An 18,592-nucleotide genomic window follows, 5' to 3' on the forward strand; every position below is an offset into this window, starting at 1 on the left:
AGGGAAACATTTCACTTATACTCGCCCATTTATCACAGAGACTCAGGAAGAGCAGACAGAAGAGATGTACAGGGCACTGTGAGGGCTGAAGCCTCCACACCCTCTCAGGGTGCCCCATCTTCCCAGCACCACCACTGGGGTCCTCACATGGGCACAGTGGGTTCTTTCCTTGGTCAGTGGTGATTACATATGTCTCAAGCCCCACTCCTCTCTCTGGAAGTCTGGGTGGGGTTGAGGGTCTCTAACCCTCTAATCATAACCCTGCTTCCCCTGGCAAGGAACCCTTAACCCCTGGCTCTCTGGGGGCTTTCCAAAAACCATCTCAAAGTAAGGCCAGGTGTGGCTTAAATAGGCTTCTTATAGACAACAACCTCTCACCTTACAGTTCTGGAGCTGTCTCAAGAAGGAAGACACCAGATCTTATAGCGAAAGACCCTCCTGCTGTTCTGCTCACTAAGGAAGTGATGAGGGTTTTAGGAGCTGTGAGCCAGGAATCCTGGATGAACATTTGCGTTTCTCATGTAAATCACAGCACCACAGAACTTTCTCACCCCGTCTGATCCCAGAGCACCCGCTGCTGAAGTGGCAGGTTTGAGCTTTTTATGGATTTGGCTGCTTTTTCCCATCCCCTCTCCTCCCTTCCTCTTTCCTCCCTCTTCTTCTCTTCCCTCGTCCTCATCTTTACCATAATTAAAAGAAAGGAATGGAGTGCACTTAGATAAATTAATGTAACGGGACAAAATAAACAATAGGCGTGTCACTGCGGACCGGGACATGGAAGCAAGACAGAGGCAGAGGCTGAAATGAAGCCTGGGAGAAAGGCATGGGCTCTGCCTCCTGAAATGCTGTTCCCACAGGTAGGGGGGTAGAAAGACAAATGCTATAATGTGCGGGATGCAGGATTTACGAGTTAAAAACATGCCAGCTGTTCATGAAAGTAAACACCTGTGAATGTCCATATGCCAGTGTGTTCTAATGTCCTCACTGCTCCAGGTCCTCTGCCCCTTCCCACAATCACGCTCACACCAGTGCAGAGAACGGGTTCCCGTGATCATGCTCACACCAGCGCTGAGAACGGGCTCCCATGATCACGCTCACACCAGCGCTGAGAACGGGCTCCCATGATCATGCTCACACCAGCGCTGAGAACAGGCTCCCGTGATCACGCTCACACCAGTGCTGAGAACGGGGTCCCACAATCACACTCACATCAGCGCTGAGAACTGGTACCCGTAATCACACTCACACCAGCACTGAGAATGGGCTCCTGTAATCACACTCACAACAGCGCTGAGAACAGGTTCCCATAATCATGCTCACACCAGCGCTGAGAATGGGCTCCCGTAATCATGGTCACACCAGCACTGCAAATGGGTTCCCCTAATCACACTCACACCAGCACTGAGAACGGGCTCCTGTAATCACGGTCACACCAGCATTGAGAACAGGTTCCCGTAATCACACTCACATCAGCACTAAGAACGGGCATTCCCAGCCCTCTGCTGGTCCCCCTGGGCCAGAGGCAGGACCAAATCCCACCGTGCTCAGTCGTTAAACCTTGGACATCCCAACCTTGCTGAAGCATAGAAAGAGGCTAACAGGTGTTACAAGAACAGCACAGACTCTGGGAGCAGAAGGTTCACATCCATGTTCTGTCAGGCTAGCTGTGTGTCTTTGGGCAAATTAGCAACCTTTTGGGGCTTCAGTGTAACATCTTCAAAATACTGTACTAATAACCACTTCATAGGATAAAACTGAAAGATTTAGGAGACAATAAATTTATAAAAGTCCCCAAATAAAATACAGCAACATGGAGAGGCAGTGAGGTGTGGTGAAAAGTCATGGACTCTGGAAAGAGACACAAAAGGCTGAACTCTCAGCTCCCCAAAGGAAAACACAGTTGTTCACACTTACACCTGCCTTCAGCCTTCCCTGGTGCCCAAGAGTCACTCCATCATCACCTCCATCCATCATCACCTCCATCCGTCATCACCTCCATCCGTCATCACCTCCATCTGTCATCACCTCCATCCGTCATCACCTCCATCCATCATCACCTCTCTGTTCCATCATCACGTCTCTGTCTGAAGAACACTGTGCAGCCATTCCTTCAGAGTGAGCCTGCTGGTAATACAGCCCCTTCGTTTGTTTGTATCTGAGGCTCTTTCTTTATTTCTGTGTTATTGCTAAAAGATATTTTTCTGGATATGAAATTCTGGATGGACAGCTCTTTTCCTTCAGCACTTGACAAATGTGCCGCTTCCTTCTGGCCTGCACAGTTTTGGTGACAAATCTGCTGTTATCCAAACCACTCTTCCCCTGTAGGTAGGTGATGTGCTCTTTCTGCTCTGGCTGTTAGTAAGATTTGTTTCCTCATTTCTGGCTGTCAAACATTGGGCTATTGTGCATTTGAACATGAATTTCTTAGGTTTTATCCTAACTGGGAGAGGACACTTACTTTCTTAAATCTATAGGTTTATGTCTTCCACCAAGCTTGGGAAGCATTTACTCATTTTTTTTCTTTCCAGCTTTTTCCATCCTGCATTCTTTTTTCCCTTTCATAGTTGCTGATGGGATGATATGTAAAACTTTTGTTGAGCCCCTTAGGACTCTGAGGAACATTCATTTGGTTCCAAGTCTATTTTATTTCTGCTACTGCTATTTGTTTCAGATTATTGATGTTATTATTCAGATGATTGATGTTCCTTAAGTTAGCTGATTTTGTCCTTGCTAGCGTTCATTCTTCTACTGAGCCCATGCATTGAAGTGTTCTTGTTGGTTTTGTGTGTGGGTGTGTGTTATTTTTGATGATTGTATTTTTCAATTTTAAAATTACCATTTGGTACACAACTACATATTCTTTTTTTTTTCCTGAGATGTTTTATATTTCCATTTGCTTCAAGAGTGTTCTCAACTGCTCATTGTAGCATTTTTAACATGGCTGCTTTAAAATCCTTATCTGGCTCCTATTAAAATCTTCTACGTAAGACTCTGGTTTTTAGGTAAATCTTCTAGTTTGGCACGTGTCATCCGGTACAGGTTCGAATGCACATCCTAGCTCAGTTTTGCCGTCAGTGGTCCAATGCCAATGTCGATGGATCCTCTGCAGTGCTATTTTGGTCCATGCCACTGTCTTCTCTAGAAGGTGTGACTTTGCCCCCAGTGTCCCTGTCCTGGGTGGGAAGGGGGAGGCCCCTGCCTGTGCCTGCTGAGCAGGGCCAGGAGGCAGCTTCCATGCTGATCCTCCTCAGGACGTTGCCTTCTCATTGCCCCAAGGGGCAGGGGGATCAGAGTTCTCCCCTCGAGGTGGGGGCAGGTGCAGTTACTGCAGCCCACTCTGTTGGGCTTCACTGCTTCAGTTCCTGTGGCTGGAGAGGGCCGCCTCTGTGGGGCTCCTGTGTGTCTGTACCTGTGGGTGTTTCTGGGCTCCTGCCACACCCAGGCTAGATTATAAAGGAGACTGGAAACCCCCAAGAGTTCACTGCTGAGTTATTTTCAGGGTTCCAGGGCCCCTAGTTAGTCTGCCCACCTTTTCCTTGATTTCAGAGCCCTCTAGAACGTGGCTTAGTATTTTGTATGGGGTTTGTGCTGTGAGCAGCTAGAGGAGTGAGTCAGATGGAATACATTACACCTCATCCAGAACGGGAGCCTCCACCCTTCCACTCTCTCCTGGGGTGACCTTCAGCAAGGGACGTGACTTCTTTGAGGCGCAGACTGGCCTGTGAGGTTGGGATGCAGGCACTCCCTGAAGGATTATGGTCAGAATGAGGCAGGATAATGTGTGTGTGGCACCTGATGGATGCTGGGCAGCCGCCACTTTTTTCTTTCTGTATTTCCCTCACACCCAAGCCTGATGCTCCTCCACCCAGTCTGCTCTGATAATAGTAGGTTATCTTTTCCTTGGAACATGACTGTTTCTGTTCCTAGACTGATCTGAATTATGAGGAAAGTCACATTATTTGCAATTAATGTGTGCCTGTCTTATCTCCTAACCTACGTAGACAACATCTAATATGTAGAATTTTACCATTGTGCAGTTAATACGGTCAACATTCCATTTGATAGGGGAGGAATCTGAGGCCAGGGAAGGAAAGCGGCCTGCCCAGTTCCTGGGTCGATGGCACCATGGATGTGGCGGACTTGGTCTAAGATGTATTTCTGTGTCTCGTCTCTGCCCACGAGGGCCCAGCCTCCCGAGGTGCATGAACATCCTGGCTGTCCTGGTTTTGCTTGAGATCCCCCCAAGCAGCAAGTGTCCTGGCATGTCGGGTGGTTTCCTGCAACAGAGACCCTGCAGTGCATTATGGGCTGTGGGGGGGGTCCCATGAGGAGGGCACGGAGTCTCCCTGTGCAGCTGGGAGCTCATTTCCCTATGGGAAGCAGCCCACAGTCCACTCCAGAGTGGATTATAATCGCAGAAAGATGGAGAGAAAATTCCACTCACTAGGCAGGGTCTGAAGTCCATTCACTAGAGCTCTGGCAAGGGCCACCCCCGTCCAGTGACCTTCCCGACTCAGGGGACCTGCCTGCTGAACAGGAGTGCACGCTCGGGTGGGGGAGAGACTGCAGGAGGGGGCCAGTGTCAACCTCGCTGGCATAATTAAGGGAAATGTGCTTCAGTGTGGAACGCGGAGGCCCAACTGAGGGCGTAAAGGTGTCCGGGGTTCCACCTGGAGCCGAGCCTGCCCGGGACAGGGCCGCGTGCTCTGCCGTTCGCAGCCCGAAGGGAAACCCGCCTCGCAGCATCTCCCAAACAGACAAGGCAAACTTCAGGCCGTTCTCAGATTCTCTCCTGGGAAAAGGAGGAGCTTTGTTTTTCAAGTCTTTATGTATTTAATTATTCATTCATTGCCTTTCTCCTTCACATAAAAAGATTACTAAGTTCCTTGGGACTCCTTTCACAGAATGCAAAACTATTCCACCTTTCAAAATAAAATGAAGAGAGAATAAAATGAATTCAAAATAAAATGAATAAAGAAGAAGAAGCTACATAGAAATGAAAGAAATGTAGCCAGTTACCCAAAACAGGGATTACGCAAAGCATTCCTCTGGTCTTCTTGACTGAATGGCCCATGGTGGAGGACGGAAGGCAGCTGCGTAGGAGGGCGGGTGGGGACTGAGAGGTCATCAATATGATCAATATTCACAGCGATGGGAAAGTCCAGGGGCGTCCTTCCCCAACTTTCCTTTAAAAATGCATTTCCTTTAGAAGCCCCGTCCTGAGGTCACCCAGACACGCTGGCATCTTCCTCCACTAACTGTGGGAGCGTCGACGGGCCATGTGCAGAGACTGACAACATGAAGTACAAGGAAAGGTTTGTGCTGTGACTGTTCACAAAGAAATCTCCAAAATAACCCGGAAATAGTAAAATTTATTGAGCACAGAGTCTGGGTCAGGCAGAAACATGCTTCGTGTAACTCAGTCCCACAAGAACCCACGGGAACACACCAAACTCTGTCAGAACCTACGGGAACACACCAAACTCTGTCAGAACCTACGGGAACACACCAAACTCTGTCAGAACCTACGGGAACACACCAAACTCTGTCAGAACCTACGGGAACACACCAAACTCTGTCAGAACCTACGGGAACACACCAAACTCTGTCAGAACCTACGGGAACACACCAAACTCTCTCGGAACCTACGGGAACACACCAAACTCTCTCGGAACCTACGGGAACAAACCAAACTCTCTCGGAACCTACAGAAACAAACAAAACTCAGAACCTACAGAAACAAACCAAACTCTGTCAGAACCTACGGGAACAAACCAAACTCTCTCAGAACCTATGGGAACAAACCAAACTCTCTCAGAACCTATGGGAACATACCAAACTCTCTGCTTCTTACTCTAAGACTGTGGCTGTCCCCGCCATGCAGAGAGAGGAGTCTGTGCTCTCTGCTTCTTATTTTTACTCTGAGACTGCGGCTGTGCCCGGCACACAGAGAGAGGAGTCTGTGCACCATGGGGGTTTTGAGAGTTCAGTGAGATGAAACCTTTAGTCAGGGTGTCCTGGTTGTTGTTGGCTTGGCCATCAGAACGCCAGGGCAGAGGCTCTGCAGGTGAGGGCAACTGGGAGATGCTTCAGCTGCAGGGCAAGAAGGGAGAGGTCGGATGCTTCATCCTCAAACCACAACCAGAATCAGCCGTCACTTTCCAAAGCCTGACCACAATGAGGCCATGTTTAGTTGTTAAACCCTTGACCACCTGCTTTGAAGGCAGTCCGGCTGTCCTCGGGCACCTGGGCCTGTGACCCTCCCTCTCTGGAGGAAGGCGTGTGTATGTGCATGTTTGTCTGTTCGTGCGTGTGTGTAGGGGCGAGAGGGTTTGGTGTGTGTGCGTGTGTGTGGGCGTGCGTGTGTGTGTAGGGGACAAGAGAGTTTGGGAGGAGTGTGCGAGTGTGCATGTGTATGTGTAGGGGTGAGGGGGTTTGGGGAGAGTCTGGGAGGAGTGTGCGAGTGTGTGTGTGTAGGGGTGAGGGGGTTTGGGAGGAGTGTGCGTATGTGTGCGTGTGTGTGTGCGTGCATGTGTGCATGTGTGTGTGTAGGAGCCAGAGGGTTTGGTGTGTGTGCGTGTTTTTGTGTGCATGTGGGTGCGTGTGTGTAGGGACGTGGGGGGTTGGAAGGAGTGTGCATGTGTGCGTGCATGTGTGTGTGTAGGGGCAGGGGTTTGGGAGGAGGCGAGGATGATATGGGGTGGAGGCACAGCACTAGCAATAGGTGCTCCATGCAAGCTGAACTGAGTGTCCGAACCCTGAGCTCTTCCTGGACTCCTGGCCCCGTGTTACATGCTGGGTACACGGTGGTCAACAGCATGGATGCTGCCTGTGGGATGAAGGCAGTGAATGAGCAGTGGTTAAATGAGCTTTTAATCAGGAATTGACCCGAACGGGCCTGTGGCTCCAGACCTGGGCTCTCATGAACTGTAGGAACGTGGGAGCCATCTCTGAAAGCCCCTCACTGCACAAACCCACTTGGAAACCGCAGAAGAGATGCTATGACCTGGGTAAAATGCAGCAATAATCCTGGGCACTTTTCACATGGGCAGACTTTCCCAAGTTCTAAGCCATATCCTGTGTTTAGAAGCCCAGGAACCAGGAACAGAGAAGCCTGAAGGTCTCCATCATTATGTGGTAACAATATCACTCAGATGAATCACCAACAATGGAACCCCTGGAAATTGTCCTGAGGCTCAAGTTAAAACATTAATGGAAAACAAACAGTAAAATGAAGTTATTCAAACCCCAATGCACAGGGGCATCAAATCTCACTGGAGTCTGTCTGATGAACACACAGAAGGAGAATGCAGAGGAAGCCAGAGACTGAGAATATGAGAAATAGAAAAATGACTTCTCTAAGCCTCTCTGAAACTCAAAAAAATCAACTGTACAAGGAAACAGGTTTTCTCTAGGTAATTTTCAGACATTTAAGCTGTGTGTAGATTTTGTATAAGTAAAGAATCACTTTGACTCCCAGAGCTCTCATTTTCTGTAATGTGCTCTCACATTTTCCAGTAGCTGCTGCTAATGAACGTCAAGCTGCCTTTATGAATATAAATTATTAACATTGGCTTATTGATACATAGTAGCTAATTTCCAAGATACTGTCTGTAAACACCATAAAATTGTATTAAATATTCATATAATCATTGTGATAATCCATAAAGCAATTATAATTAAAATGAAATTCTTATAAATAACCAAATAAAATAGAGCTTTATAAGATAGATACCACATCAACTTTTATAGCTAACAAAATAAAAATAAGATTGCTTTCACCTCCATTAGTTCGAGCTGCAGAGAGTGAAAGGAGCCATACCTGTTACATTAACTGGCTCCAAGAAAGTGAGGATGCCTCTCTAGGAGATGGTTTTGCAAGAAGATGGAGACAAGAGTGTCTCTGGGGTGCCCATCCGCAGGCATGGGCCACATATTTAGTTTGGGAGGCTTTTTGCTTTTGTCTCTACATTTGGGTTGTTACAATCCAGGTAAAAAGGCCAGGCCCATAACTGACCCCCGGAATGGGTAGCAGAGTGGGGACTCCACTGCAATGTCTCGGAGGCCTATCAAGGAGCAGGGGGTGTTGAGCTCAGCTCATCTCGCATGTGGCCAAGAGCCTGGGCCAAGGCTGTGCATGGGTCTGGGGGCTGAAGGAACTTTGGTGGCTTCCATAGAGACCTGGCAGAGCAGCCTCTGGGAAAAAGATCAGGAGGCAGAAGATGAAGTGGGTGTCCGGATGGGTCTGGGCACCCCAGGGTGGCCACTGATGCCAGACCTGGCCTGGATGCAGGCTCCTGATTATCTGAGCCCAGGAGAGGGCGGCTGAAGACCTGGGTTTTGAGGCAGGGGTCTCTCCTCCTCCTTCCCCTCGTTGCCCTAATTCACCAAATCTGATGGAGAACTGGCTGCAAAGAGTGTGGCACCCTCTTGCTTAGCCTCAGCTATATAGAGAGCTGAGGGATCCTGGATCCAATGCGGTGCCTGATCCCAATCCCCACTCCCTCAGGCCATCCCGGACCTGCTTAGTTAGGAGAATTCTATGAACGATTGTCACAGTGTACAGGTGCCCTTCGGAAGGTGGGCTTTTGGGGGTGAGTTGTTTACAATCCTGGCTAAGATGCAGCATCTGGGATGCGTGGGCCTTCAATACGTCGCAGGATCACCCTGAGAACATGCTCTGTGAGGTCAGGAAGACTCCAGGATTCTGCAGGAGCGGAAACCAATTGCAGAAGCCACCTCCTGCAGAACTGGCCACCCTGCTGGGGTCTCCCCTGTCACCTCATTCTCGCATCCAAGTCTGCAGCCCGTGTGTCGATGGTAAAGCCTAGGTTCCCTCGGGGATCTCGGCAGCAAGGGGTCTTGGAAGGGCAGAGTCGAGCTCCCTGGCAGACTCCACAGAAGCCAGAGGGGGCCGATGTCGAGGAAACGAATTGTCCGTGTCCACCACAGCTGTGCGGTCTGCACCCCAGATACAGCGGGGTGCGTCTCACACGGGCCTAGCCTCACGATGGGCAGCATCCAGCCTCTCCAGCCTCATTCCACCCAGGCTCTGCCCTCATGCCCAGTTTTTGAATGTGGGCACCCTCATTCACTGCTCCCTACCAAAGAGGACTCTACATTTTTCCCCATTGCCAACAGAAAGGACATCTTTAATGTGCTCCTGTATCTTTCCTTTGCCTGGAAGAGCCTCCTAAATGTCTGTCTGACATCCCCAAAGATCTGTCAATGCACAGCTCAGACACCTCTCTCCTGATCAGCCTTTTCCAACATGACTTCTCTAGGAAAGACGCATCAATTACTTTTTGGCTCCTAAGCATCATGGTTTATTACACAATTGGGTCAAATATTAATATGCTAATAATAAATAGGTATGTTACCCCTCTGTTGATAGGACAAGGGATTTTTTAGAAATTCTATACTGTATGTGTGATTTGAATTAATTTGGTAGCACCAATGATTGAACTCAGCCCTGCCTACTCTAAGTTGGAATTAATATTTCAATTCACTCTTACTTTCTTTTTATTATATCTAAGGTGTGCAACATGATGCTTTGATATACACATACATAGTAAAGTGATGACTACAGGTGGTAAACAAATTAATATTTCCATCACTTTTCATAGTTGCTTATTTTATGCAACTAAAACCCACTTCCTTAGCAAATTTTCCATATGTGAAACATTACTAACCCCAGTTCTCCTGCTGTACCCTAGATCTCTAGATGTACCCAACCTGCAGCACTGCAACCTTCCGCCTTTAATTCACACCCTGGTCTCGCTGAGCCTCTGGTCCTCCGGCTCTGGTAGCGTTTGGTGCTGCCGGTTTCTTCACTGATTCCTGGAGGTTATCAGCTACGTGTTGAGCACCTCTTCTGCTAGATTTTGGTAGATGCACAAAGCCTTTCTTCTTGTTCTTTCCCTTAAATAATATTCAGGAAAGTAGAAACACAAACAAACCACTATGAGGCAACATAATTTATGCTGTGAAGGGAGTTTAAACAAGGTTCCCCAGATGCACAGAGACCAGAGCAGAAAGGCCTGCCTGGGTGTTCCGGGAAGGGTTCATAAGACAGGCATCGCCGAAACGGAGGGTCTTTGCATCTGTGTAATTAACCCAGAGACAAGGAGCACTTAGGGGGCTCCAAGCCCTGCGTGAAGCTCCCAGCACACATGGTGTCCTCACAGGAAGCTTCAGCAACCCTCCAAGTGAGGGAAGTGAGTCTCTGTAAGAGGCGTGACCACTCAGTTGCTCAGCGACCCAGAGCTGGGCTTTATAAACCTGGATGAGGGCACAGGGCGCAGAGGGAAACCCAGGCATTGTGGAGTCAGAGCCTGTGCATGTGACTCCTGGTTTCGCTGTGTGCCGGCTGTGACATCACTGCATGCAAATTGCCTCACCTCTGCTTGCCAGGAGCCTTGGCTTTGAAATGGGAGTCACCATGGATAGACGGTGAACGTGGACTTGTGCAGGGGATGCATGTCCAGTGACACGCGGTAAACACGAGCCTCGGCTGTGGTGGGGTGACAGCCCTCAGCCCGTCCCAGTGCACACAGGGCTCCATGCACTGGTGCTGACCACCTGCGCTTGGTGAGAGGAGGGGCTGGGCACGCCCCGGGTGTGTCCCCTCTTGCATTTAGAACAAGCCCCTGTGCTGAGTGCCAGCCGTGATCCGGTGAGTCACAGGCCTGTCCTCAAATATTGCACAGTCGAAGGTGAGAGATGTGCTGCGATGTCTCCCAGTGGCGTTGGGCTGAGACGAGCTACAGCAGCTCGGGAAAGGCCCCGGTCAGGGTCAGCCATGCTGGGTGACAGGGCAGCAGGACTGGTCCCAAGTGTGTGCTGCTGGCGGGTGTCAGGCACGGCAGGTGAGGGGCTGAGTAAAGGTGAACGCCGCAGGGCTCCTGGGCAACACCACGGTTCCTCCCGCTTTCATGGGTGCTTCTCTGGTTTTCAGAAGAGGTCTAAGGGTAGATGGTAAACCTGTAAATGATGATGATTTGAATGAAATGCATTGTTACATGTTAGAACCAATGCACATATTTTCAAAACCACAAGCCTAACTCTGTGTGGAAATACCTGGGGTCACCTGCTCACTCACTGTGGGACACTTGGGGTCACCTGCTCACTCACTGTGGGACACCTGGCGTCATCTGCTCACTCACTGTGGGACACCTGGGGTCACCTGCTCACTCACTGTGGGACACCTGGCATCATCTGCTTACTCACTGTGGGACACCCGGGGTCACCTGCTCACTCACTATGGGACACCTGGCGTCATCTGCTCATTCACTGTGGGACACCTGGGGTCACCTGCTCACTCACTGTGGTACACCTGGGGTCATCTGCTCACTCACTGTGGGACACCTGGCATCATCTGCTCACTCACTGTGGGACACCTGGGGTCATCTCCTCGCTCACCGTGGACTTTTCTAGAAACAACTGATTTCTAGGCATTGCCACCATGCAAGCTTGACTTTCTCATATGTATTTGGCCTCAGCCCGGGCTTGTTGGGACTGCTGAGATGCTGCAGGGAGGAGCCTCAGTTCAGGTGGGAAGGAGGCTACCGGGTGTGCACTGTGAGCAGTGAGAACTGGAAAAGGCTCCTGGCCAGAGGCCGCCTCGGTGCCCATGGGCTCCCGCCTTGTGACAGAAAGAGCCCTAAAGGAGGGGCTGTGCCCAGGTGGTGTTCCTTATGATTCAGGTTAGTTATTATGCATTATTAGCAACTTGAACCACTTCATAAAAAAAAATTTGGTACTTGAGAAAAAAAATGGCCATTTTAGAATGCAACTGGAAAAAAAATTCATGTCTGTTTACAAGGAAATAAGTTTGTCAGGTCTTGAACTGGTTATGAAGTGTTATCCTGAAATGCTGGTTTAGAGCCACATTCATAACCATTTTTTCTTTGATTAAATATTTTTATTTAATGTCTTTTGAGAATGTCAGTGAATGGAAGGTCATTTTCTGAAAAACTAGCGAGAGACTCTCCACGTGAAGACGGAAATCAATTTGCATCTCTCTGTGTGGTGTAATGCTGGCATAGACAGGAATGAAATGCCCTTTCTTACTTTACTTCCTGAAGTAGAACTTAGCCTGGGACAGAAATTATTTAATGGGAAGCCTCAAACTGTGACACATTTAATTGATGTAGGGCAGCTAATAATAAGCTTCTCCATCACTGTGCACAAACTGTGACTTTTGGTTTCAAAATGCCTCCGTGCAAAGGAGTGAACCCCCAGGATGGGGTCCGGGGAGGATGGGAGGAAGGGGTTTCCCGAGTGGAGGAGCCGGGCGTTGTGGAAGAGGCACTTGGCAGGTGCAGGAAGCTGGTGTCTGGGTCATTCGGGGCACTTGGCAGGTGCAGGAAGCTTGTGTCTGGGTCATTCGGGGCACTTGGCAGGTGCAGGAAGCTCGTGTCTGGGTCATTCGGGGCACTTGGAAGGTGCAGGAAGCTCCTGTCTGGGTAATTCGGGGCACTTGGAAGCTGCAGGAAGCTCGTGCCTGGGTAATTTGGGCACTTGGCAGGTGCAGGAAGCTCGTGTCTGGGTCATTCCAAGGTGCTCTGCTGAGTCTTTGTGTTTCTAGGTCTGAGAAGTATTTAATTATCCATTTCTTAAAAAGCACATTTTCAAAGATGCTTATTAAAGGCTTTAAAGTAAGTGGCAGTGCTCATCGTCTGAACCTTCTGGAAGAGCCAAAGGGAGCAGGAAGCGGCCTCCCCAAGGCACACGCAGCCGGCCTGTGTGTGGAGGGTCAGAGCTGCTGAATCAAGGCTGGAGACCACAGCCACCCAGAGCACCTTCCATCCTGGCCATCCTGGTGGGGCCTGGCTGTCCTGCCCACGCCAAAGCCAAGAGGCGTTTGCTGTGGCTCCCTCTCAGCCTGGCACCCAGCCAGTGCCCATGCCCTCATGCCTCCTCCTTCTGCCACCCCTGCTGCAGCGCAGTCCTCAGGAGGGGGGTTGGGCCGTGGTGCCCACGATCTTCCCGATCGTGGGCCATGTCATCAGGGCTCTTCTCTGCTGAGCTGTGCCCTGCATCCCTGCATTTTAGCCACTGACCTCTGCCCAGGACCCCAGGCTGGCAGCTGGGCTGGACGTCCCCACAGCTGCCCTTGGGGCCTCAGTCCTGTTCTTGCCTTTGAGGTTCCCTGGGCGCATCTCCAGTCCCTGAGGGGTGACAGGCGCCCTGCACTGTTAGGCCGGGCACTCACTGCCACTGGACCAGCCCCTGTGTCTGTCTCCTGCATCCCCTCCAGTGGCATCCATTGGCCCTAGAACATCAGAGGGACTTGGCTTTCCAGGCTGCAGAAGCCATAACTCCACCCCTCACTGGTGGCAGCAGCAGTGGTTATTTCGGGCTCATATTGCACTGGGCTGAGGTCCGCGAATCTCACACACGTGGAAGGAGTGGTGCCATCCGAATGTGCTTGTGAGAATCGTGACAAAGCCAGGAAGGGCCTCTGCATGGGCGTGGGGTGCATCTTCTTCTCAAGGCTGATGTCAATGGGAAGAGGCGTGCAGTCCTCTCACCAGGGTCTGGTGCCCAGAGGTGCCGTCTTCCTCCTGCCTGTGTCTTCCTCCTGCCTGTGTCATCCTCTTCTGCAGGACGGGAAGATCCCGGAGGCACTGTCTTCCTGCCGCCTGTGTCATCCTCTTCTGCAGGACGGGAAGATCCCAGTGCCATCTTCCCGCTGCCTGTGTCATCCTCTTCTGCAGGACGGGAAGATCCCAGTGCCATCTTCCCGCTGCTTGTGTCATCGTCTTCTGCAGGATGGGAAGATCCCGGCGCTGTCTTCTCGCCACCTGTGTCATCCTCTTCTGCAGGATGGAAAGATCCTGGCATCTCACACACCCCGGCTTATGGGGCTCAGAGGCTATGGTGGGAGCTCAGGGCACGTTTGTTGAGTATTGGAGGTTTTTCAGTCAGGGAAAATATCAATTTAAAAATGAAGTCACACATTCCCCAAGAAGCATTGCTGAATTATATAACACAAAATACAAGTACACAGGAATAACCGAACCACAAAATGTCAGGCTGTGAAAGTCAGAGAGTACCTAATATTAGGATAAATAAAGCAGGCGGAGAGTGAGTGTCCTCTACACTAATGGAGACATTTTTAATTAACTTTGACAAGCAAGTTTTATTATTTTTCCTGTTAAGATCTAGGCAGACACATGCAATTTTTGTGGAGAAGAGACTCCAGTTTAGGGGCCTGCTGTGAGCAGTCACGCAGGTGGCCCGTGGGAAAGTGGCTGACGTCTGTGTCTGCACCATCCTGTGGGGTGTGGATGCCTTGCACACCTGCACCCTAGCTGCACCCCTGCCTGCACCGTGCAGACACGAAGTGGCTGCTCCAGAATGTTTTCTGGATGAGGACATGAGTGAGCAGGACCTGGGGCTGCAGAAAGACTGCTTCTATAGGCTTTATTTATTTATTTATTATTTATTTTTGAGACAGTGGCGGGATCTCGGCTCACTGCAACCTCCACCTCCCAGGTTCAAGCAATTCGCCTACCTCAGTCTCCCAAGTAGCTGGGATTACAGGTGCCCACCGCCACGCCCAGGTAATTTTTGTACTTTTTTTTAGTAGAGACGGGGTTTCACTACTTTGGCCAGGCTGGTCTCAAACTTTCATGCTATTCGGAGCATTATGACTAAATCTTGCACTGTCCTGCTCCATCCTGCCCAGGACCGGGTCATCTCTTTACCCAGCAGATCCATGCTGTGCACACCACATGCCTGTTAGTGGCTTAGTAGCTCTCCTGGGTCAGCAGGTCCACTGATGCAGATCACAGTGCCTGAGTTCAGACAGCCCTTATTTTGCTTAACAAGGGCTCCAGATCAGAAGAGCAGTGAGGCTGGCAGATTGTAGATGGCAAAGAGAAGCTGTAAAGTGCTCCCTTTAAGTGAAAAGGTGAAAGTTCTCTACTTAAGAAGGAAGGAAAAAATTGTATGCTGAGGTTGCTAATATCTACCATAAGAACAAATCTTCTATCTCTGAAATTCTCTGAAAGAATCTTCTATCTTCTGAAAGAAGAAGAAATTCCTGCTAGTTTTGCTGTTGCACCTCAAACTGCAAAAGTTATAACCACAGGAAGAGCACAGGAGGTCGGTGCCACACACTTTTTAACAACCAGATCTCCTGAGAATTCACTAACCCTTATGAGAACAGCAAGGGGGAAATCCGCCCCCATGATCCAGTCACCTCCCACCAGGTCCCACCTCCAGCACTGGGGACTACAATTCAACATGAGATTCGGGTGCAGACACAAGTCCAAACCATATCAGGTATTGAATGTGTGGGTGGAAGACTTAAGGATAAACAAGTTCTGACTGATGGCCGTCGGGTTTAGTGCCATCCACAGTCCCAGGCACCCACCGGGTCTGGAATGTGCCCCGTGAGGATGAGTAGGGGCTACTACATTCCATTTGTCCACAAGGAAACTGGAGTTGAAAGAAGCTGCAGAGTTCCCAAGTCCACACACCTGGCAGGCAGCACGTCTACGTCAGAGCGCCCGAGTCCACACACCTCGCAGGCAGCACGTCTACGTCAGAGCGCCCGAGTCCACACACCTCGCAGGCAGCGCGTCTACGTCAGAGCGCCCGAGTCCACACCTCGCAGGCAGCGCGTCTACGTCAGAGCGCCCGAGTCCACACACCTCGCAGGCAGCGCGTCTACGTCAGAGCGCCCGAGTCCACACCTCGCAGGCAGCGCGTCTACGTCAGAGCGCCCGAGTCCACACACCTCGCAGGCAGGGCGTCTACCTCAGAGCGCCCGAGTCCACACCTCGCAGGCAGCGCGTCTACGTCAGAGCGCCCGAGTCCACACACCTCGCAGGCAGCGCGTCTACCTCAGAGCGCCCGAGTCCACACACCTCGCAGGCAGCGCGTCTACGTCAGAGCGCCCGAGTCCACACACCTCGCAGGCAGCGCGTCTACGTCAGAGCGCCCGAGTCCACACACCTCGCAGGCAGCGCGTCTACGTCAGAGCGCCCGAGTCCACACACCTCGCAGGCAGCGCGTCTACGTCAGAGCGCCCGAGTCCACACACCTCGCAGGCAGCGCGTCTACGTCAGAGCGCCCGAGTCCACACACCTCGCAGGCAGCGCGTCTACGTCAGAGCGCCCGAGTCCACACCTCGCAGGCAGCGCGTCTACGTCAGAGCGCCCGACTCCACACACCTCGCAGGCAGCGCGTCTACCTCAGAGCGCCCGACTCCACACACCTCGCAGGCAGCGCGTCTACCTCAGAGCGCCCGACTCCACACACCTCGCAGGCAGCGCCTCTACGTCAGAGCGCCCGACTCCACACACCTCGCAGGCAGCGCGTCTGCGTCAGAGCGCCCGACTCCACACACCTCGCAGGCAGCGCGTCTACGTCAGAGCGCCCGAGTCCACACAGCTCGCAGGCAGCGCGTCTACGTCAGAGCGCCCGAGTCCACACAGCTCGCAGGCAGCGCGTCTACGTCAGAGCGCCCGAGTCCACACACCTCGCAGGCAGCGCGTTTACGTCAGAGCGCCCGAGTCCACACACTTCGCAGGCAGCGCGTCTACGTCAGAGCGCCCGAGTCCACACACTTCGCAGGCAGCGCGTCTACGTCAGAGCGCCCGACTCCACACACTTCGCAGGCAGCGCGTTTACGTCAGAGCGCCCGAGTCCACACACTTCGCAGGCAGCGCGTCTACCTCAGAGCGCCCGACTCCACACACCTCGCAGGCAGCGCGTCTACGTCAGAGCGCCCGACTCCACACACCTCGCAGGCAGCGCGTCTACGTCAGAGCGCCCGAGTCCACACACCTCGCAGGCAGCGCGTTTACGTCAGAGCGCCCGAGTCCACACACTTCGCAGGCAGTGCATTTACATGGAAATTGGATCGAGGCACTGACGTTTAGATCTTGGCTCCTGCTCCTGCCGTCTGGACAAAGGGCTCACCCGTTGCCATCTCAGACACCAGAGGCTCCCACTTGACCAGGTGAGATTTATCAGCTCCCAGACTGAAAGAGCATACGCTGCCAAAATTCTGACGCATGTGAACTCTCTTCTTTTTATTTAGGAATAGAGTTGGACTCAAAATTAGTTTTTGCAACCTGATCAGTATTTGATTTGAGAGTAGCTGTGTGCATTGAGAATTATTCTCCACACTCGGGGTGCTTCTCACAGCTGCTTTGGAAAGCAATTACTGGGGAGTACCTGATCTCTCAATTCCATTTCCTGCATGAAAATCAAATGGGGTGAGCTCTCTTCTTTTCAAGTTAAAGTCAGTATCTAAGGAAATTGGTTTCACATAATGTTAAATTGTGGACACTCTGCACCACATGTTTAAGTTTAATGAAAACCTTAGGAAAGATGCATTTGACCTTCATTTTAACAGCAACTAGTGCTCATTGAAACAGGAAAAAAGATTCTGTGGAAAAAGGGGCAATACACGGATAAATAAAAAGTGCAGTTTTTGTGCTGAATGGAGACAGTCTTCATAGATGCATGTGAATCCAGTTACAAGTGAGAGGTGCTCACACAGTGAAAGTGCCGTGTGTCACACGCTTTGAATCCCTGAGCTGGACGGCACGCCCGCGTGCTGCGTCTTGGTGGCATAACTGTTGTCAGGGCTTCCCCGTGAAACACGCCTGGGATGAGAAGTCCCTGCAGGTGGGGAGGGCGGGCCCCGCAACATCTCCTGTCCATTTCACATTTTATTTCATGTTTCACTACTCATGAAATAGACATTTTATTTCATGTTTCACTACTCATGAAATAGACAGGGCCAATAAAATGCCAGAGGAATCCTGGTGAATGAACTTGAAGAACACACCGTTGAAGCCTCCACTAGAGACGGATTGTGGCACTTTGGGGTGTGTGACCTGCAGAAACACCAGGCTCTTTCCTTAGTAAACACATTCCTTTCTTTGTCTGCTCACACCTCTTTCAAAAGCGCCTGTTAGGCACTAACCATTTTGCTGAGGGTTTGGGATCCAAGTGAAGAAAATCACAAGTTCTCACCTTCCAGCATCTGGGGCCTGTGGGTGAGAGAATGGGAGGATTGCCAGGCCTTCAGCTGCTACCTGCTGGGAGCTCCCTCCTGGGGAGCTGTGTACGAAGGTCCCTAAGGTGGCCTTGGGAAGAGCGAGGAGTTGCCAGGGAAGGTTGTTCTGGAGGAAGAATGCTAACTGGAGAATCTTAAGTGGAGATCCTAGAGAGCAGCAGAGAGGAAGGTGGACAGGTGGGTGTCAGGGTGTGGGGCCTGAGGGGACCTGTGCAGCCTCAGGTCCCCATTGTTGTGGAGACTCTGGGGAGAAGACGCAGCAGCCTCAGGTCCCCATTGCGGTGGGGACTCTGGGGAGAAGACGCATCTTCCCGCCACCTAGCATCAGTCACCTCAGGTTTTAGTCAGAGCACCTCAGGTTTTATCAGTTCTAATTTATTAGACTATCTAGCAAGAACTTGCCAATAATTAATGTGTGGCTAAAATCAAACAATCTAAAATGTAGACATCGTGGATGAAGGGGAGAAGCTCCGCTGAGGATGTGCGTGCGGCCTCGGTCCTGGCTGGAGCGACGTTGATGATGTCAGCAGTGAGGCTGCCCCAGGG

The 18,592-nt window shown here is 51.1% G+C and overlaps 1 protein-coding gene across 1 annotated transcript in view; it reads left to right on the plus strand.

Moving 5' to 3' along the window:
- The first annotated feature begins 8,917 nt into the window (after nt 1-8,917).
- LOC129056855 (uncharacterized) overlaps nt 8,918-18,592 on the plus strand; it is a 48,615-nt gene continuing 38,940 nt past the window's right edge. The window contains exons 1-4 of the mRNA XM_054546928.2: nt 8,918-8,982; nt 12,590-12,756; nt 13,611-13,884; nt 15,447-16,978. Coding sequence (XP_054402903.1) covers nt 8,918-8,982; nt 12,590-12,756; nt 13,611-13,884; nt 15,447-16,974 — 2,034 coding nt within the window. The 3' untranslated portion in view covers nt 16,975-16,978. The remainder of the gene's footprint in view (nt 8,983-12,589; nt 12,757-13,610; nt 13,885-15,446; nt 16,979-18,592) is intronic.

This window comes from Pongo abelii, chromosome 12 (assembly GCF_028885655.2).
Source record: "Pongo abelii isolate AG06213 chromosome 12, NHGRI_mPonAbe1-v2.0_pri, whole genome shotgun sequence".
In the NCBI taxonomy this organism is placed as follows: Eukaryota; Metazoa; Chordata; class Mammalia; order Primates; family Hominidae; genus Pongo; species Pongo abelii.